This window comes from Saccopteryx leptura, chromosome 3 (genome assembly GCF_036850995.1).
Source record: "Saccopteryx leptura isolate mSacLep1 chromosome 3, mSacLep1_pri_phased_curated, whole genome shotgun sequence".
NCBI classification, from domain to species: Eukaryota; Metazoa; Chordata; class Mammalia; order Chiroptera; family Emballonuridae; genus Saccopteryx; species Saccopteryx leptura.
This window is the reverse complement of record NC_089505.1, coordinates 334,738,532-334,760,792: the sequence shown is the minus strand read 5'-3', so window position 1 is coordinate 334,760,792 and position 22,261 is coordinate 334,738,532. Positions and strand designations below refer to the sequence as shown.

General features: G+C 41.4%; 1 protein-coding gene across 3 annotated transcripts in view; it reads right to left on the bottom strand.

Annotated features, from left to right (window-relative positions):
- The window catches only part of MATN2 (matrilin 2), a 178,671-nt gene that overhangs the window by 66,462 nt on the left and 89,948 nt on the right, over positions 1-22,261 (bottom strand). For all 3 annotated transcript variants that reach the window (XM_066379185.1, XM_066379183.1, XM_066379184.1), the window contains exon 6: positions 8,188-8,310. In XM_066379185.1, the coding sequence (XP_066235282.1) occupies positions 8,188-8,310 (123 nt within the window). The remainder of the gene's footprint in view (positions 1-8,187; positions 8,311-22,261) is intronic.

Below are 22,261 nucleotides of genomic sequence, written 5' to 3'. Positions count from 1 at the left end.
CAGCCAGATACGCCAAGATTGCAGGTTCAATCCCCAGTTAGGGCACATACAAAAATCAACCAATAAATGCATAAATAAGAACAATAAATCAATGTTCTCTCTCTCTCTCCCCCTCCCTCCCTTCCTCTCTTTCTTCAAAATCAATAAAAATTAAAGTTAAAAAAAGAAAAACATTTTAAATTTGCCTCCTCAAAACACTACGGTAGACTAAATTGTTACAGAGTTTTTGGAAAATAATTTTGTAATCTACATCAAAAGCCTTAAAAATGTTAACAGCCTTTGAATCAATTAATGTTCTTTTATGTTTTATTCCTAAGAAAATTATCAGAAGTGCAAAGTTATATGTGGACAGATAATTATAATACAATATGAACAACTCAAAAAATTTATTGAACAACTTGTGATACATTCTGATGATAGAGTATTATCAGGCTTTAAAATGTTTTTGATAAAGTTTAAATGACACATGAAAGTGGTCATAATTTAATGTTATACTATACGATCACAATTCTATAAAAATACATTCATATGCTGGCTGAGTGGCTAAGTTGGCCGGAGCATCATCTCTATATGCCAGGTCTGCAGGTTTGATCCCTCAACAGGGCATATACAAGAATCAGCCAATAAATGTAAAATAAAGAAGTGGAAAAACAAATTAATGTTTCTTTCTTTCTGTCTCTCTCCCCCCTTCTCTCTCGCTAAAAATCAATAACTTTTAAAAAGTATAAATTAATATGCATAAATAATAGAGGGAGATATAGCAAATTGATGTTAACAATGGTTATCTCTGGGTGATGAGATTACATATCACTTCATTTTATGCAATTTCATTGTTTATAGTATCCAATTTTCTAAAATAAGCAAATGTTACTTTTATAATAAAAAAGTATTAAAAATAAATATACAGATTCATAATTGTGAAACTATTTAATAGTTGCCATGGAAAATGGCAGAAATAACATAGAAACAAGAACATTATGAGAGGTACCTAGTAATTTGGAGAAGAAAATAATCAGGGAACATTACTGGGAATGATACGCAAATCATCAGATATATATATCCAAAACACAAAATATAGGCAGCAGACAAAGCCAGTTTGGGATCTCTATACAGAGAAATGACTAATGGGCTTACAGGAAGTGCTGGAATTTGGAAAGACAGGAAGCAAATGTATGACTGGGAAGAGGGCAGCCTATAAGTTCTACAGACCACATCATGCTCTCACTCCATTCTAGTCATACAGACTTTCTTGCTATCCCTCAACATTGCCAGGTCTCAAAGCTCTTGTCTTGGGGACTTTGCACTGGTACTGTGTTTCCTCTATCTCAAAGGTCTCCTCTCTCCTGATCAAATGTCACTTTCTTTTTTTTTTCTTTTTTTTTTTTTTTACAGGGACAGAGAGAGAGTCAGAAAGAGGGATAGATGGGGACAGACAGACAGGAACAGAGAGAGATCAGAAGCATCAATCATTAGTTTTTCATTGGCGACACCTTAGTTGTTCATTGATTGCTTTCTCATATGTGCCTTGACCGTGGGTCTTCAGCAGACCGAGTAACCCCTTGCTCCAGCCAGCGACCTTGGGTCCAAGCTGGTGAGCATTTTTTTTTTTTTTTTGCTCAAGCCAGATGAGCCCGTGCTCAAGCTGGTGACCTCGGGGTCTCGAACCTGGGTCCTCCACATCCCAGTCCAACGCTCTACCCACTGCGCCACTGCCTGGTCAGGCCAAATGTCACTTTCTTGTTGAGATCTACATTCTATTCTTATCCTGCTCCAGCAGAATGTAAGCTCCATATGAACAGAGGTTTTTTGGTTTGTTTTATTTACTGCTTTATGTCATTTCTATGACAGTATCAGGCACATAGTAGGTACTTAACAAATATTTGATGAATGAATAAATAAATAGTTACTGGTATTACTCTCTCTCTCTTTTTTTCTTTTTTTGAGAGAGAGAAAGAAAGAGAGACAGACAGACTGGAAGGGAGAGAGATGAGAAGCACCAACTCTTTGTGGCCCCTTAGTTGTTCATTGATTGCTTCTCATATGTGCCTTGACTGAGGCGCTCCTGCCAAGCCAGTAACCTCTTGCTCAAGCCAGTGACCTTTGGGCTCAAGCCAGCGACCATAACATTTTGTTTATGATCCCAAGCTCAAGCCAGCAACCCTGCACTCAAACTGGTGACCCTGTGCTCAAACTGGTGAGCTTGTGCTCAAGTTGGAAGAGCCTGTGCTCAAGCTGGAGACCTCAAGGTTTTGAACCTAGGACCTCAGCATCCCAGGTCAACACTCTAACCACTGTGCCACCACCAGTCAGGCTGCTATTACTCTTAATAGAGTGTTTTGTGAGAGTTTAGATAAGTAAGCATTGCCCACCAAGTACCAGTCAGGATTTACGAAGAGTGAAAGACAGGTCTCATGTCTTTCTGAGCCTTTTTTCCATCAGGCTATTTAAAAATCTTCCTCTACCTCAGCTCAGCAAACAGCATCGTCTGGTTTCATGCAGCCAGTTACAAACCCAACCAATTATTTTTTCATCCAGCACACATTTCTCTACCTGGTCCACAAGGTATGGGCCTCTCATTAGCTACCGTAACTGGTCAAATGCCTATTAAAGTCTAGATCCGTGATGGCGAACACCTTTTTATAAAAACTGCCCACTTTTGCAGTGCTGGTCAACCTGGTCCCTCCCACCCACTAGTGGGCAGTCCAGCTTTCATGGTGGGCCAATCGCGGCGCCATTTGTTTGCTCCACTACCACCCACCATGAAAGCTGGAACACCCACTAGTGAGTGGGAGGGACCAGGTTGACCAGCACTGCAAAAGTGTTTTTTTTTTTATAAAATGGTTTGTCATCACGGGTCTAGATAGTTGCTACCATATTTTCCATGCCTGGATAGTCTACTAAATGAAGTAAAGTTCTGATATGACTCCATTCTTAGTGAAAAAGAAAATGCAAGAAGTTTAATTTGTTCTGTGTTCAAAAGTACAAGAAAGAAGATTCAGTTCAGTTTAGGGAATCACTTTCTAAGAGTTAGAGCTGTACAAAGTGCAGCACACTGCACAAGCTGAATAGTGTGTGTCTGGTCATTGGGTTATTCAAGAGCAGGCTGGAGGTGACATGGTGGAAATATGGTAGGATTGGTGGGTAAGCTAGAACTAGGTTGAACTTTAAGTCCCTATCCTACTGAGAGTCTTTGATTTATGTGCATAGGTGACATATTAACAGGCAGGAAGATAGTGGGACTCAACATGTTAAAGGCAAGATGGCCAGGAAACCCAAAGACCAATGCACTCTAGTTCTGCTACTGCTGATTTAGTATTGAATTATTTCTTTTTTTCTGTATTTAACTTTTAATGCAAGTACACATATTTATTCAGTACTTTAGAGCAGTGGTCCCCAACCTTTTTTGGGCCACGAACTGGTTTAATGTCAGAAAATGTTTTCATGGACCGGCCTTTAGAGTGGGATGGATAAATGTATCACGTGACCGAGACAAGCATCAAGAGTGAGTCAGATGGATGTAACAGAGGGAATGTGGTCATTTTTTAAAAATAAAACATCGTTCAGACTTAAATATAAATAAAACAGAAATAATGTAAGTTATTTATTCTTTCTCTGCAGACTGGTACCAAATGGCCCATGGACTGGTACTGGTCTGTGGCCTGGGGGTTGGGGACCACTGCTTTAGAGCAAAGCATTCCTTTCTAAAAATAAGGATGGAAATGTCCACCAAATTTTCAATGGAATCTGAAAAATAATAGGTAGAGTGATCTCAAAGTCAGTAAATAATAAGTAGCAATGTAAAAAAATATGTCTACAATTGCCTTTATTCATCATTAGATGATTAAACGTTAGACATGAGCCTCACAGTCTCCTTGATACCAAAGACATGAATCCCTGTTCAGTGGACTGAAGTCCTCTATCTTTCCCTTGAAAAGACTCTGAATATCCATCTGGGAACGTTCTCATGCTTGGCTCAAGAGTAATGGTTTCAAATTAGACTTCATAAACTCTTGCCACCATATGACCCAGGAATTCCACTTCTGGATATATACTCAAAAGAACTGCAAGCAGAGACTTGAATAAATAACTTGTATACTCATGTTCATAGCAGCATTATTCACAATAGGCAAAAGGTGGAAGCAATCCAAGAGTCCATTGACAGATGAATGGAGAAGATACACAAAATTTCATACATACTTACAACAGAATATTATTCAGCCTTAAAAAGGAAGAAAAATTTGACACATGCTACAACATGGATGAACCTTGAAGACATTATGCTAAGTGAAATAAATCAGTCACAAAACGATACATATTGTATGATTCCACTTAGAACAGGTACCGAGATTAGTCAAATGCATAGAGACAGAAAGTAGAATGGTGGTTGCCAGGGGGTTGGGGGAGAAAAAGGGAATGAAGAGTTATTACTTAATGGGTACAGAGTCTCAGTTTGGGGAGATAAAAAAGTTCTGGAGCTGAATGGTGGCAATGGTGGCACAACAACATGAATGTACTTAATGCCACTGAACTGTACACATCAAAAAGTTACAATGGTAAATTTTATATTATGTATATTTTATCACAATAAAAAAAAAAGTCTTGCCGATATTTTGCAAGCTGATGGTATTGTACCTGTATGGCTTTATCCTTCTCCACTCTAGAAAATATTCAGATACATTTGGATGGGTTGCTTTAGGTTAAGGAATTGATATAAAAGGTGATGCTTTTTGAACACTACTTACATATTTTCAATGACATTATTTATTCAGGAACATAAAGTTCTATTACATCCATTTTGGTTTAATCATAAATTAATGTCATAATTAACCAGTATATTACATTGATTAATCTACCTTTTTAAGATGATGATTACACACTAACTAACTGGATTAGTTTTCAAATATACTTTTGGGTAAAAATAGAGACTGCCATTTAAGGAGCTAAGTATTTATTTATTTTTTTTTTAAGTTTATGAGAAGTGGGAAGAAGTTTTTAAAATTTATCTTTCAAAATCACAGCAGCAGCCAGGCTGGCTTGGCTGGGAATTGTGATGCCTCGTCTATCATTAACAGCAGGGGTCCCCAAACTTTTTACACAGGGGGCCAGTTCACTGTCCCTCAGACCGTTGGAGGGCCGGACTATAAAAAAAAACCTATGAACAAATCCCCATGCACACTGCACATATCTTATTTTAAAGTAAAAAACCAAAACGGGAACACATACAATATTTAAAATAAAGAACAAGTAAATTTAAATCAACAAACTGACCAGTATTTCAATGGGAACTATGCTCCTCTCACTGACCACCAATGAAAGAGGTGCCCCTTCCGGAAGTGCTGCGAGGGCCGGATAAATGGCCTCAGGGGGCCGCATGTGGCCCACGGGGCCGTAGTTTGGGGACCCCTGACTAACAGGATGCTTGCCTTGAATCTGAGCTTCTATCTCCATCCCGCCATCCTGTTTTCTGTCGTTTTAACTGGTCCCCGTTTCCCAGGCTTTGTTCTTGTCCCTGCTAGGATCGGGAGCACTCTCACTTGACTCGGTTCTTCCAGCTGGACTTTGCCTTATTTCTTACTCTCACAGCTTCCCAGGTACTCCAATGTCTCCTTTCTCATACCAGTCCCCCTTTGAGGTCTGGCTCCCTGCCGTGCCCCCAAACACAGTGGGAAGGGGGCCCTTTTTCCAGAGGACACGTCTCCCGTATGCTGCCTGCCCACACCTAACTGAGTGCCCAGCACTCTTTTCTGCCCGTGTGTTGGGGTGGCCCACTACTGGGTCTTGACTCTGGGCCCAAGACTGCTGAAGTGCTGGGCTTCCTGCCTCGTTGCTGAGCCCTCACAGCTACCGCAGTCCCTGCCCTGGCTCCTGGCCACACCTCCTCTCCAGCGCCCTGCACTGCATTGTCCTCTTCCAAGGCCTCCTGGCCTGCGCTGTCTTGGGGCTTGCGTTTTCCACGTACCAAGAGATTCTGGGATAGGAGACATGTGGCGCCACAGTGTGGGGCTGACGGTGAGGCTCTGGGAACTGGAGCTGGAGAGGAAATCGGGTGACCCTAGCCAGGGAAGGAGTTCTGTCCAGGCAGGAAGGAGACTGGATAGGAGATGTGTTTTCCTCCAGGCCTCAGCCCAGGGAGGCTGCAGCATGCCCACCTGTTCTAGTGCAGCTGGTCTCCTCCTTCCCTCAACTCCTGTTGTGAATTTTGTCTGCATCACACTGTGCTTTCAGTCATGTAATACTTTGTGTGGTGACTGAACTGCTCTGTGTGGCTTGTGTCCCCAACCAGCTTCTAGTGGAAGCCTGGACCAAGTCTTGAATTTTTTATGTACTGTTAAACTTAGTTCAGGCTTGTGATATATACTGAATAAATACCCATTTATAGTCTTTGAAGCCAGTATCATCCCTTAAAAGAATTTTAGCACCAGGCAATTTGCTAAATGGTTTATATGGATTAACTCACTTAATCATCAATACAATGCTATAAAGACAGCAATATTATCATCCCTTGTTACAGCTGAGGAAACTGAGGCATAAATAACTTGCCCAAGATCACCCAGCAAAAAGGCAGAAGAACTGGGATTTGAATGGAGGCCAGGGCTGCCCCTTTGATGGAGAGAACTGACTCATCAGAGCAGCAACCACAATTCCCAAGCCATTACTGCAGTGCAGGCTGCTGGGTTATAGTTCAGAATACACAGAAGGGAAGGGAGACCAGGAACAGAGCGGTCCATTCGTTCATTTACTGATTCTTTCAATAAACAGCTGTGTGCCAGCCATATGCCAGTGTAGCTATGAGCCTGTCTGCCTCACATCTTTCTTTCTCCTGGCTACCTCCAGCTTACCTTTTTTTTACTTGGTGATTGAAACCTCTGCCTTCAAGATTCAGCCAAGATCTCTTCTCCTCTAGAAAGGATCTTGCCTTATTCATTGCTAGTGGTACATGTTTAGGGCTCCAGAAATGTATGTGTTGACTTAAATTGTTCCTTACAGTTCCATACTCCACGCTGCCTTCAGCTCTGGTGTTTGTAAGATGTTGATACTTAGGGATTGGCAAGCGAGTTTATGTTTCAGGAGTTTGGGGGGATGCTTTTAAAAAAACTGTGCAGATATGTTCTGCTTTACATAATAGACGTATTTTATTTTTTATTTTTAAGTATATTTAAATTGATTTTTAGAGAGAGAAGAAGGGAGAGAGAGAGAGAGACAGGAATATACATCTGTTCCCATATGTGCCCTGGGCAGGGATCAAACCATCAACCTCTGTGCTTCTGGACGACATTCTAACCAACTGAGCTATCCAGCCACAGCTTAATGGTGTATTTTAGAAAGATTATGAGTACATGAAGTTCATATGAATTGAAATCCTATTTTCTCCTTGATGTTTTAGAGATGACTTATTTTCGGTTGCTATTAAACTTCACTTTTAAAAAATGCTGGGCCCTAATACTTTAAGAATAAGCTTCTCTCAAGTGAACTTTTAAAAAATGCTGGGCCCTAATACTTTAAGAATAAGCTTCTCTTAAGTGAACCTCTCTATAGGAGTTTAATAATGCATAAACTCTATAGGAGTTTATAAGTGGTGTGACATATCTTTACACTTAAAAGAACGCTTTTGGGATTCTTTTGTAAACTTGTGATCACTGTTAGTTAAAGACTTTTATGTGCAGATTTGGAAGCTCAAATACATTCTTATTCGTATAGTTCAAGTCAAACAAACTACACAGCTAAAACAAAAAATGAGCAGTTCTCTGAAAGCCACACTCCCCCACCCTAGAACAACCACATTCCACTCCTTTTGGTTCCGTGGTTTTCCTGTACTTGTGTGGAGTCAGAGCTGAAGCCCACAAGCCACAAAGCTTCAATGAAAGTACTTCATAAGCTGATGGGCACAGCCACACTGAGTCAGCATGAAGTTAGATAATGTGATTGTCAGCACACTCAGCAGATGCTGGACGGACACTTTCACATGGTCTCTGGTAAAAGGCACCTTCAATGCCTTGAAAGGTGACAGTGAGTTAGGGTGGGCTACGATCTTAGGACAAGTTAAGAAAGGCCTGACAAAGGGGGAATAAAGGCAGAAGATATTAGACCCCTCAGCACATAATTTTATGCTTGGGAGATTTCCACGGCCAGAGTATCCATCGCAATACCATCTAAAAAGAAATTTTTTGGTTGTTGTTTATAACTTACTTGTGCATGTTTTTTTATCTGGATTAAGAGAAAATCCTCTAAGGCACCGGCAAAAGTAGGAGCCATCGGCATTCACACACTCATGTTCGCATCTGTGGTCCTCTGAGGCGCAGTAGTCCACAGCTGTAAAGATTAACACAGAGAGGTTAAGTATTATAGAAACATAAACTGAGGTAACAGAAACAGTAGAATGGAAGCACACTTACAATAAATACAAACGGGTTAATATTGTTGACCAAAAAAGAGTATAAATAAATAAATATGAACCCAAGGCCTTCCTCAAGCAAACAAAAACCAGGAGCTTAGACCATGGAATTTATAACAGAAGATAAACTAATGAACATATAATTCACTGTATTTAAAAGGTGAGGAAATGCAAACCAGAACCATCATGAAGCACCCTTACACCTATTAAACTGCAAAAATAAAGACAAGATAAAGTCAATGGTGGCAAGGCAGCATGAATACAGTCAGAGTTATTAATGGTGAGTAGTATTATAAATTGTTTAAAAATTTTGATGGGTATGCAACATAATTGAATGACAAGATAACCTGGAGATGTTTTCTTTGAACATATGTACCCTGATTTATTGATGTTACCCCATTAAAATTAATAAAAACATAAAAAAATAAAAATTTTTGGAAGGACATTTGATGACGTTCGTTCTGGAAATATGACCAAATAGTGGAAAAAGGGGGGAAATTACTTGGAAAAAGCATTTGTAGCAGTATTACTTATAGTGACAAAAAAATTCTATGGGTTAAGAATTTATGAGAAAATGCACTGGCCTATTTCTCATTAATTCTACAAATATTTACTGAGCACGACTCTGGGCCTAACCCTGTTAAGATGCTAAGGATAGAGCAAAGCACAAACATTTCAGCCCTCACATTTGAATGGTAGTGGTGGACAAAAAATAAAACAAATAAGTAAACGGCATAGTCTTTCAGAAGGTGGAGAATGTTCAGGAGAAAAATAAAACGGTGAAAAGGAATAGAGGCTGTGGTGACGTGGAAAGGAGGGTGCAGTGTAATAGAAGTGTCAGGAAAGGCCTCGCCGAGCAGGTGGCAGTTGGGCAGAGTCTTGAACGCGGCACGAGCCATGAGCATATTCGGGAAAGGCCATGCTGGGCGAAAGGAAGAGCAAGTCAAAGCCCAGGGGGCAAGACATGCCTGGTGTGCTGAAGGACCCGCAAGGAGGCCAGGGTGCCCGGAGCAGAGAGAGAGAGGTGGGCAATGGGAATGCGTGCTGAGCAGGAGGGAGCCTGGGCCAAAGCAAGGACTTCAGCCTTTACTCTGAGGAGTAGGAAGTCATTCGAGGGTTCTGAACAAAGGAATTGAGAACAGTCCATAGAGGGCAAATGTGACTACAGAAAACCAGTTAGAAGGCTATTCAATAACCCCCGTGAAAAATGTTGGAGGCTTAGTCCAGGGTGCTCCAGGAAGAAGTGGGGGTAGGGGAGAGGGGGGGGTGGTGTTTTGGGTTTTATGGGATGAATTGTGTCTCCCCAAAAGGATATGTTGAAGTCCTAAACCCTAGAACCCATGAATGTGATTTTACTTGGAAATAGGGTCTTTGCAGGTATAATCAACTTAAGATGAGGTCATGAGGCCGGGCTCTGTTCCAATATGACTGGTGGCGTTGTAAAAAGAGGGACAATACCACGTGGAGGCAGCAATTGGAGAGGTGCAGCTGTGAGCTGAGGAATGCCAAGGATCAATAGCTTCCACTGAAAGCAGGGAAGGATCCTCTCCTCCGAGTTTCAGAGGGAGCGCGTCCCTGCTGGTGCCTTGGTCTCAGACTTCTAGCCCCCAGAACTGTGAGGCAGTCATTTCTCTTGTTTTAAGTCAGCCAGTTCGTGGTACTTCATTTGGCAGCCCTAGGAAACTAATACACAGGGTGCACAGACACCTGTTAGATTACAGGTGAGGCAAGAGAAAGAGGAGCTGAGGCAGATACAGGGATCTGTGTGTGAGCAACGAGTAGGACGGGGTACTGCCCACTGAGATTGGGGGGCTGCTGTGGGGTGGGTTTTGTGAGGGGGAAGTCAGCAGTTCCATTCTATTATAATTCTAATATAGTTGTAAATACACAAATAAAATTTTGGGGGGAAAGTAAATAATCAAAATTGTATATTTACAGTGATTGTATCCAGGTAAAATATGTGTTGTTTTAAGGCAAAGTCTAGAAATGAGAAATAAAAATCCTTATTTTGTCCTATGATAGGTTTTTTTAATTTAAAAAATGTTTCTCTATATATATTTTAAAATATTTTAATATCAAAAACTTGTACTTAATAGAAATTAAATAGAAAATGCAAAATACACATGTACAATTTAAAAAAGACAAACCATACACAGAGAAGACAATAACATGCTTAGCATAGTAATCAAAAGATTAGTAATGAAAAGGGAAAAGCTAAAGATTTTTTTTTTTGTATTTTTCTGAAGTTGGAAACGGGAAGGCAGTCAGACAGACTCCCGCATGTGTCCGACCAGGATCCACTCCGCACGCCCACCAGGGGGCGATGCTCTGCCCATTTGGGGCGTCGCTCTATTGCAACCAGAGCCATTCTAGCACCTGAGGCAGAGGCCACAGAGCCATCCTCAGTGCCTGGGCCAACTTTGCTCCAATAGAGCCTTGGCTGTGGGAGGGGAAGAAAGAGACAGAGAGGAAGGAGAGGGGTAGGGGTGGAGAAGCAGATGGGTGCTTCTCCTGTGTACCCTGGCCGGGAATCGAACCCAGGACTCCTGCACGCCAGGCCGACGCTCTACCACTGAGCCAACCGGCCAGAGCCAAAAGCTAAAGATTTTTAAAGGGTAATTACCTGTGTTGTATTTATTCTTTTGCTCCAGGCACCATTCAGTTTCCATTTAAAGTATCATTTTTGTAACTTCACCTCCCTAAAGAGTTCCATTAGTACCTAATATTTGCGGGTGTACTACGCAAGTCATTACAATGGGAACAGGGCATTCACATAGTTTCAGGATCTGAATGTCATGGGACATTAGCCAGTTACTGGAGTTGAGTCATAAGATAAATATTGAACTAGTACCAAATCCTTCTAAAAGTTAATGTCTCATCTTTCAAGAATACCAAGCGCACCAAGCCCTGGCAAGTACCGCAGTCAGCATATCATAGGAGTGGGCTACAGGACTGGCCTGTGTTAGCAGTGGGGACTCCCCACCTCCAACCTCCTTGTACTGGGCCTGATCCACCATCTTGCAAATCTCCCAACCCCTGATGTGGAGGTCTGCTGTCGGTCAGCCAGTCCTATTTCTGGCCACCCACTTCTTAGAAGCCCTTACAAAGAGAAGAGCTGTTCATCTGATAGCCAAGTTCAGGACATTGACGGTACTATAATGTTGAGTGGACAGGTCATTGAACCTAAAAGGCAGTAACTCAGACTCTACCTCTCTTAAACCTCCTCTTATATACCATGGTAGGTAATCTCTGAGTGCAGCACTCTCTGTACCTCAGAGAGACATCAGAGTATGCTGGCCCCATGTCAGGATGGGAAAAGGTTGGAGGCTTTGGTTGGGCTTAAAGTCTAAGCCACATATTCCAAACTCGCTTTTTCCCAGAATGCTCTGGAATACAGTATCCGATGTTGGCTCAAGAATTAATAAAATTGTAAAGAAGCTCTTTTAGTTACTTCATTTAACCAACTCCTGATCAATCAATGCTTTTAATACCTCTTAAAATATGAGACCCGATGCCAAGAGCATGCTAAACGCTCAGGCTGTTGGGACACCTGCACACTTTTCCTACTGACTGATTGTAAGCTTACAAAGCATTGGTTCTCAAAGCGCGGTCTGTGAACCAGCTGCATCAACCATCACTTGAAAGTTTGTTATACAAATATACGAAAGTAATACAAATTCTCAGGCCCCACCCCAGACCTACCAAATCAGAAACTCTGGATATGGGGCCCAAGATTATGTGTTTTCACAAGCCCTCCAGGTGATTCTGATGGATGCTAAAATTTGAGAACAAAGCGTCAACATTGTTTTTGTTTCCAATCTATACATGCCATTTGTACATGTTACTGTAATTCAGTACTATGAAAAATAATAAAATATAAGCACTGAAAGAAATTGAGTTTTTAAAAATAAAAACAAAACTGAAAGCTTTGTAAAGACTTAAGGTGATAGGCTAACAAAAACTGCTATAAAAATAGGCACGGATGAAACAAGTATAAAAGATTAGGGAAAATTTTATAAGTATTCTTCCCTTAGATTGCTTTCCAGAAGTCTTCAAATTCTTGCTGCAATTTAAAGAAACCAAACTGAAAAACAGACTCATGGATAAAGAAAGCAGATTGACTTCTGTTAGAGGGGAGTTGGGTTAAAGGGCTGGGTGGAAAAGGTAAAGGAATTAAACAACAAAAACAAAAAACAAAAAACAAACAAAAAAGAGCAACTCACAGACAACAGTATTAATTAATTAATTAATTAATTAATTAATGAAACCAAACTGAAAATCATAGATAACACATTATGGCTATGATTTATGTGATAAAAATTAAAAAAAATTTTTCAAATGAACTCAAAATCAGTAAGTTTTGAAAGAGTAATTAAAAATATTTTCTAAAATTTTTATTGACTTTATTGGAGTGGCATTGGTTAATAAAATTATATAGGTTTCAAGTGTACAATTCTATATAATATTGTAGTGTGTGTTCACCACCAAAGTCAAGTCTTTTTCGTCACCATCTATCCCCCCTTTACTCTCTCTACCTCCCCTATTCCCCTTTCTCTCTGGTAGCCACCATACTGTTATCTATGTCTATGAGTTGTTGTTCTTTTACTTCCTCCTTTCACTTTTTTTTTCCACCTAGCCCTAACCTCCCTGGCCCCTTTACTGCTGTCAGTCTGTTCTCTGTATCTACAAATCTGTTCCTATTTTGTTTGTTAGTTTATTTTGTTCATTAGATTCCACATATAACTGGGATCATATGGTACTTGTCTTTCTCTGAGTGGCTTATTTCACTTAGCATAATATTCTTCAGCTCCATTCATACTGTTGCAAAAGATAAGATTTCCTTATTTTTTTTAAAGCCAAGTAGTATTCCATTGTGTAAATGTACCACTGGTTTTTTATTCACTCATCAACTAATGGGCATTTGGCTGCTTCCAAATCTTAGCTATTGTATATAATGCTGCAATGAAGGGTGCATATATTCTTTCAAATCGGTATTTCTGGTTTCTTCAGATATATTCCCAGAAGTGAAATCACTGGGTCAAAAGTAATTTTTATTAAAAGTACATTTATGTGTTTTAAATAAAAATAAAATAGTTAAGGTGGGTTTATATATGTTTTTTATGATTCTGCTCTTTGACATCTTCCATCAACCAGCCAACCACAGGTCCTATCTCATTGGATAGGAAGGCGTCTCCAGGACTTTGATTCTCATGCTGGTTTTGTTTTTTGTGTGCACAGGTCTGTGGGAAACTAAGGAGGTAGAAGAAATTGGCAAGGCGGGGTTCAGGCATTCCTGGGTGAAACCCTGGTTTGGAAAAACCCCAAGGTGTCAAATCCTACCTTGATGTCAGGGACACTCACTGAGGACAGGAAATGAGACAGCGTTCAACATGGAGGAACCAACTTCTAGGCATGTGAAATTTTTTTAAGGCCAAGAGAGCTCCAGTCCATTCAACTCTGACATCCTTGCATGCATGTTTTGGGTCCATTGCCTAATTTCTTTGGTTGCAAAATAGTACTTGTGAAAAGAGAGGCCCAGTTTTAGGGGGAAGATGAACAAGGGTAATAATCTATGTGTATAACCCAGAGATGCTTCTGTTATTCAAAGTCCTCATTTACTTCAACAAAATCTTCTTTTAGTCATTGGGTCTGAATTTTCTACACTCTCCTTTACAAACAGAGAGAGTATAGTAGTCCTCCTTATCCACAGGGGTTACATTTCAAGACTCCCAATGGATGCTTGAAACTGCAGATAGTACCGAACTCTATATATATTATACTATGTTTTCTCCTATACACATATACCTACGATAAAATTTAATTTATAAATATGGCATAGTAAAAGATTAACAACAATAAATAATAACAGAACAGAATGATTATAACAATATAGTGTAATAAAAGTTATGTGAATGTGTTCTCTCAAAATATTTTATTGCACTGTACTCTTGTGATGTTATCATATGATACAATACCTACATGTGAGATGAAGTGAGGTGAATGAACGTAAGCATTGTGACACAGTGTTAAGATACTGCTGTCCTTCTGACAATATGGCTACTAAGTGACCTACGGGCAGGGTGCATCTCCAGCAGGGATATGCTGAGCAAAGGGATTCAGGTCCCAGGCACAAAAGAACATGATGGCTCAAGATTTTATCATGCTATACAGAATGGTATGCAATTTAAAACTTATAAATTGTTTATTTCTGAAATTTTTCACTTAATATTTTCAGACCATGGTTGACTGCTAGTAACTGAAACCGCGGAACGCGAAACCACAGATAGAGGACTACTGTAAACCCCCGCTGCAGACCTTCGTCCCTCCAGATCACAGACTGCTACAATCTCAGGGCCATAGCCAGGCTCTACATGGTCAGTCTCTGCCTAACGTGTGAGAAATCACTCTGCCGTCTTTAAGGATAATAAGGTAATAAATCCTGAGACTGACAGTCTCTGATTTACAGTCTGGTCACATTCCACGGGGGAGGCACTAGCAGAAAGAAGGTATTTCAGAAAGGAACATCTGCTAAGTATATATTAGAAACGCACATAGAGCCAGATTCACAAAAACCTCTCTTCCTCAAGGCACAACTGGATTTCTAGATGCAGAATTTTAAAGCTCAAAGTTTCTTACTGATATTGATAACGATATGTAAGTATTTTGGGCTGAATTGTATCTTCCCATCCCTAAATTCATATATTGAAATTCTAACCCCCAATTGGTCAGAATGTGACTGTATTTGGAAATAGGAACTTTAAAGATGTGATTAAGTTAAGATGAGGTTGGGTCCTAATCCAATCTAACTGCTGCCCTTATAAGAAAGACAAAATTTGGACACAAAAAGGACTTCAGGGATGTGCGTACACAGAGAAAAGACCCCGTGAAGAGGCAGCAAGAGAGTGGCCACCTGCAAGTCAAGGAGTGACCCTCAGGAGAAACCAAACCTGCTGACACCTTGATCTTGGACGACTAGCCTCCAGAACTGTGAGAAAACAAATTCCTGTTGTTTAAGCCATTCAGTCTGTGGTATATTGTTCTGGCAGCCCTAACAAATTAATGTAGGGTGACATCTAATACTTATCATCTTGGGGGGTGGAAGAGATCATGCTCCAAATGTGAGGAGTTGGCTGATGAATTAAAAATATGACCTTTCAATAGAAAAAAAAAATCATACCGTCCCTTGCCCCAACTTAAACATCAACTATCCTCTCTTCATTGAGGGTAACCGACCTAGGAGAATCTAGGGGGAAAGCTTTGAAGGCAGCAGCAATGCCATGCTAAATTTCCATGCTGTTTATCACTCTGAGTATGGGCCTCAATATGATTTTTTTTAAATGTATCCGACATTTGGCATATTAAATGCAAACATTTGTAAGACAACACTTCATAAAGGGTATAGAAATTCAGATTCAACTAATGTTTATCAGTTGCCTGTGTATTGGACATTGTAAGGATAGTAACAATATTAACAAACACATAGCACTGTTTTAGGCGCTTGACATATATTAACTCATTTAACCCTCACAACAACCATTTGAGGCACGTTTTGCTGTACGTGTATTGCTGTTACAGATGAAGTTGCTGAAACACAGAGTGGCTGTGAGACTTATAAAATGTGAATAAGAAAAGCACCTACTTCAGAGGACTATTGTGATTATGTGTAATATATTCAAAGAGGTTCTAGGATTTAGTATTACTCAAAAATGTAGTTTTTATTTTTTGTCACACTGCCTCCTAATCAGGTAAGGCTGAATATGAGGGTAAGTGGATATTTCTTTTTTTTTTTTTTTAATTTTTATTGATTTTAGTGAGAGGGGAAAGTTGGGGGGAGAGAGAGACAGGAAAATTGATTTGTTCCTATATGTGCCCTGACCAGGAATCAAACTAGCAACTGCTACACTTTGGAACAACACTCTAACCAACCGAGCTATCCTACCAGGGCAAATATTTTATTTTTTTATTTTAGGGAGAAGCGGGAAGCATCAACCTGTAGTTGCTTCGCATAAGTGCCTTGACTGGGCAAGCCAGGGGTTTCGATCCAGGGACCTCAGCATTCCAGGTCGAAGCTCTATTCACTCTGCCATCACAGGTCAAGCAGCTATGAATATATTAATGATATTCATTTGTTCCACAACCATTTATTGAGCAATTACTATGTGCTAAGCCCTGGATGGTGATGACAAGCAAATACCATCTCTAAGACATCTTAGGAGAAAGGCAGGAAGAATAAATCAAGCTCGTAGAAGCTATTTCCTAGGAAGGGAAACGAGAGGAACAACTTTTAGGTTTTGCCTTTATACATATCTATACTCTGACCTTTTTGTATTAATAAGAAAATAAAAGATTTTGTAACTTAAAATCTCATCATGGGGAAAAGATTTTTTTTTTAAATGCTTGAGATTACAATCAGTTACTCAACCTCAGTCAATGATTTTTTTAAAAATGTATAGCAAGTCCACTTTTTAAATTTTTATTTTAAGGTGAGAGGAGGGGAGATAGTTAGGCAGACTCCTGCATGGACCCTGAACGGGATCTACTTGGCAACTCCTGTCTGAGGCTGATGCTCGGAACAACAGAGCTATCTTCAGCACCTGGTGCCACACTCACAGCTACTTGCCGTGAGAGGAAAAGGGAGAGAAAGGGGAGTGGTAGGGGGAGAGAAGCAGATGGTCACTTCTCCTGTGAGCCCTGACTGGGAATTGAACCTGGGATGCTCATAAGCTAGGCTGACACTATCCACTGAGCAACAGCCAGGGCCACAAGTCCACTTTTTGTAAGATCAAAAGCACAGGTGGCCTCTGTCTTCAAGGCTTTGCAATCTTCTTGGGAAGATAAGATATGAAAGAGGATCAAAGTTACCTTGAAAGATAAGATTGTCAGTAAACACTAGGTGAGCACATACAGCAGAAAATTGACCCTCAATGATATAAATGGTCTTTAAAAAACATATAGTTTGCCAGTGACAAGATGATTACTAGAATTATTATGGTGATCACTTTATAAGGTATATTAACATTGAATCACTACATTGTACACCTGAAACTAACATAATATTGTATGTCAACTATAATTAAATATAAACTTTAAAACATTTTTTTGTGTGTGTGTGTGTGTGTATTTTTCTGAAGCTGGAAACAGGGAGAGACAGTCAGACAGACTCCCGCATGCGCCCGACCGGGATCCACCCGGCACGCCCACCAGGGGCGATGCTCTGCCCACCAGGGGGCGATGCTCTGCCCATCCTGGGGTCGCCATGTTGCGACCAGAGCCACTCCAGCGCCTGAGGCAGAGGCCACAGAGCCATCCCCAGCGCCCGGGCCATCCTTGCTCCAATGGAGCCTTGGCTGCGGGAGGGGAAGGGAGAGACAGAGAGGAAGGCACGGCAGAGGGGTGGAGAAGCAAATGGGTGCTTCTCCTGTGTGCCCTGGCCGGGAATTGAACCCGGGTCCTCCACACGCTAGGCCGATGCTCTACCGCTGAGCCAACCGGCCAGGGCTAAAAACATTTTTTAAATGTGCACTTTGGGATAGAAATCAACACAGCTTCAATGGCAGCTGATGGATGACAAACACAGGAACTCAGCAAAAGCAAAAGGAGAACCTTAGTTAATAATCCACCTTGAGCACCTGAATGTGGAGGTAAACTCAGTACTGGCCACAGTGAAATGAGCAGTGAGGGAGGAGAGACACCGGCGCTTGAATTTAACATTCCACTAACGTCAAAGTGTGGAAACGTTGTCTGTAAGTCCTGAGTCCGGCTAAGAACTGAATTTCCATGAAGGTCAGATGAATCCAAGTACTGAACCACTGTCATGGAAGTGCTGGAACTGAAAGCCCACTGCATCCATTCAGTAGGAGCTGACCATGGCGAATCTTGACTGAACTTCTTTACATGAATGGTTGAGATCGCTTCCTCCACACCCACTTCCTACCCCTTGAAATCTGCCCCTCTTGATCACTGTCAGAGGTCTCCTGGTCATCTTTGTGTCCCTGGTGTACCTAGCAGAGTATCTGGCGGGGAATTCTGAGGTGTTTGCTGAAATTAATCAATTATTCAACTTCATGGCTTTCTAAGTTCTGTGCCCTTTGGCTTCACTGGAGTGGGACAGTGACACCAACCTGGCCTAGAAGTACTCTTTCCCACCATATTCATGACCCTCTGGTTCTCTCTTCCTCACCCTTTTACTCCTCTCCCTGCTTTAGGCTTCTTGGATATTTTTCCTGCCGCCATCTTTCCCTCCTGCTTCCTACATGTGGCTATAGCGCAAGGCTCAGACCTTCACTCGCTCCTCACTCCACACTTCAGATATCCAGGACATGATAATAATAATTTGTGTTGTAGTAGTAGCAGCAATAATAATAATAATAATAAATTGCCTGGTGTATATTAGGAACTTTACTCATTATCTTATCTAATCCCACAAAATGTCCTTACTCTACACTACAGGTGAGAAAACTCCAGAAGTTAAATGCGTTACGCAAAGACACATGATGAGCTTGTAGCTGAACTGGAGCTGAGCCCAGGTCTTTCTTTACTGAAGGTACAGACGCCTTCAAAACAAACAAATACACATAAACATTTAAAATGAAAAAAAACATGGAAATTAAAATATAGAAAGAATGGGCTGTTCTGCTCCCTGATTGTGCCATTGTTCTAACCTCTCCCCTTTGTATGAGTTCTGTTTTCTGTTCCTCTTGACATGTCCCTGTTGGTGACTCACCTCAACTTCAGACTCACCCTGTCTAAAACTACTCAATGCCTGTTCTAAAAATCTGTTCCCATCACTCTTCTATCACTGTAGCCAACACTCTCAGAGTCCTGGAAGCTCAAACTCAGCTGTCACTAGTGACTCCCCCCCCCCCTTATTTACAGCACCTTCTTTAATCCTATACTCCTTCCCTGTCCATTCCTGCAGTCACTACTCAGACCCTGGCTCGTGTCCCTCCCGTCTAATGATGACCACAGTCTCCCACCTGGTCTTTCCATCCCGTACCATCTTCCTCCTGGAACCCATCCTGCAGCTCACCACAAGGTTAAGTTTCCTAAGATGAGGCTTTGCATTTGTCATTCCCAAATGTAAGTTTTTTAGTAGCTCTTTTTCAGAGGTAAAGTCCAGGCTCTTTGTCTGATTTTCAAAGCCCTAAACCAGTGGTCCCCAACCTTTTTTGGGCCATGGACCAGTTTAATGTCAGAAAATATTATATTTTCATGGACCGGCCTTTAGGGTGGGACGGACGACGAATAAGCGTCAAGAGTGAGTCTTAGACGGATGTAACAGAGGTAATGTGGTCATTTTTTAAAAATAAAACATCGCTCAGACTTAAATATAAATAAAATGGAAATAATGTAAGTTATTTATTCTTTCTCTGCAGACCGGTACCAAATAGCCCATGGACCGGTACCAGTCCGCGGCCCGGGGGTTGGGGATCACTGCCCTAAACAGTCTGGTTCCTCCTGGTATCTTAAACTTAATCTTCTACCTCACACCTGCAGGACTTGTCTGCTTCGATAGAACTGGTCTCCTCAATTGTTTAAGTCAAGCTTATGAGCCTTAACTTGTGTGATCATATAATTTATTGTCAAACTGAAACCCCTTTGAAGGTGAAAGGGAGTACTATTGAGAATTGAGCCAACAGGCATAAACTGGGATCATCCTGGATTACCTTGAATTTATGGTCACCATATTCTTAACATTTCCTGCCCATCTACCATGAATAGCTGCTAATCAAATTATTCCAGGGCCCCTACTGGCTTTGCTCTCCTCTTAGTGTCCTGCTCAAAGTCTGGTAGCTGGGGGTCTCCATCTTTGACCGGCCCCTTCAGATCGATATCCTTGGGTTAGGTTGCCTGTTTAGCTTTCAACGTGGAGTTCTCCCTGTGAGTTTCCTTCTGATCTATCAGCTCCCAGGAGCAAAGCGAGCCCAGCTCAACCCCCAAACTTTGAGAGCACTGCCACCTCCACACCACCATTGTCCTTCATGTTCCCCCCTGCCTTGGACGCCTGTCCAACTGTTACCCTTCCTTCCTTGCCCAGGTCTTTCCCACTGTAGCCATTAGAACGTCTCTTTCCTTTGGCATTCTGTAGCCTCTATTATTTCTATCATGTTCTTTGTACTCAGCACAGACCCAATAAGCAATAATTGACCTTTTGAGAATTAGTTCAGTCTCTCTAACCAATGTAACTGGCAACAAAGGTTCACTCTCGCTGAATCATCTCATTCAAGCCTCTAACAGGTCAGGCTCTCAGCTGAGGAGGATGATCACGAGAACACCTGGTGGATAAGCTCTTGGTCACACATAGTCCCTCCCATTTTCCCGCTCTTCTGCTTGGACTGCCTCTCTGAGGAAAAGCAGACATTCTTACATGCTAATAACAGCAGCAGGAAAAATGCCATTTCTAATAAACACAGCCCACACAACTCCCTGGCAACCACAGCATCTACTTTCATGCTCGTTGCTCTGCAATAAATGTCAAATTCCAGAAGTTACAGTAAAACCCTTCAAGACAAAGGTTCCCTACTCCATAGAGACAATTAGGCAATTATTTGGCAATGCTCAGAGAACTGGGTTCCTCACTGCTCTCCAGTTTCCCCAGGGCCAAGGCAGGCCTCCTGCCCAGCCACGGCCCTCACTGCCCCTGTCCGATCCACTCACTATCACCATCGCAAGCTCTGGGCTCTCCCTGTCTCTCCCCTCACACAAATCCACCAGACACCCTCACCCTATTTCCTAAAGCTCATCCACTGGTCTTATCCCCAGGCCTGGCTTCCTTCTGACCCTATAGCATACAAAGTTTCTACTCATTTAACAAATGATAAGGGGAAAAAATATACACGAAACCAAATAGATAGTACGACCTCATTTTGCTCAACATTAACAAAATGTTTTGAGGTAAATATTTATATGAGGGAAAGCCTGGCAGAATACACAACAAACTTAGTGATTTTCTCATCTCTTTCAGTTCCTCAACAAAAGTATATTGCTTGCACAATAAAAAAAATAATGACGCAAAACTCTTAGAGTTGGCGTTTACTATGTTGTCTTCTTTCTCGCCAGTGTGAGTGGATGTGGTACCCTGCTACCTACCGTGGCCACCACCAGCTGATTAAGAAAAAAACAACGGTAACACTCAGGAGACCAATGCCTTCTGTGGAACTCTACTGAGGGAGGTTTCCATCCCCATCCGCAACAAGCAAGCAAACCCATGACACTCTTGTCCCTCAGGGGCAGTAGCAGGCCATCACCCCCACTTGATGTTTCATTGCTTTTTCCTCCCACATCCTTACTTAAAATCAAGGTAGCTGGAAAATGTAAATTCTATGCACTAAAAATATATTTCATTCACTCTTTTGTGGGAAGACAACAGTGGGATATGGAAGAGAAAATGCAGGGTTTAGCATCAGAAAATGGAGGTTCTAGTCCTGATATCGGGGAGTCCTTTTCCTTCCTTTCCTTCTAGATTTTCTGCCTCATGAGTTTTCAGTTCAGTTTATTTACTATCTACTATTTGCCAGACGCTGTTCGTGGAAGGACAAGACCATGCATGTTTAAAGGGCTTTGCAAAGAAACGGGGAGGTGCCATTAGAGAGCCATTGTCTATCACTGAAGAAACCAGTCACTCTCAGCTCTCTTCTCTCTCCCGAGGCTGTGGAGTCACCCAAGTGGGACACTGTTCAACTGACTGCAAGTTCCATGCACGGCCCTTGACACTCTTTAGCTGAGTGTTTGAGGCTACTTTTTGTTTTCTCTGGCCTGGTATCTTATTATATATGGCTGGGCTCCTATGCCAGCAGTCACTGGGCCTGTCACTGAACTCTAGGTCAATACTCAGGAGGAAGGCTGCCCGTGTCTTTGAGGTGTCACTCA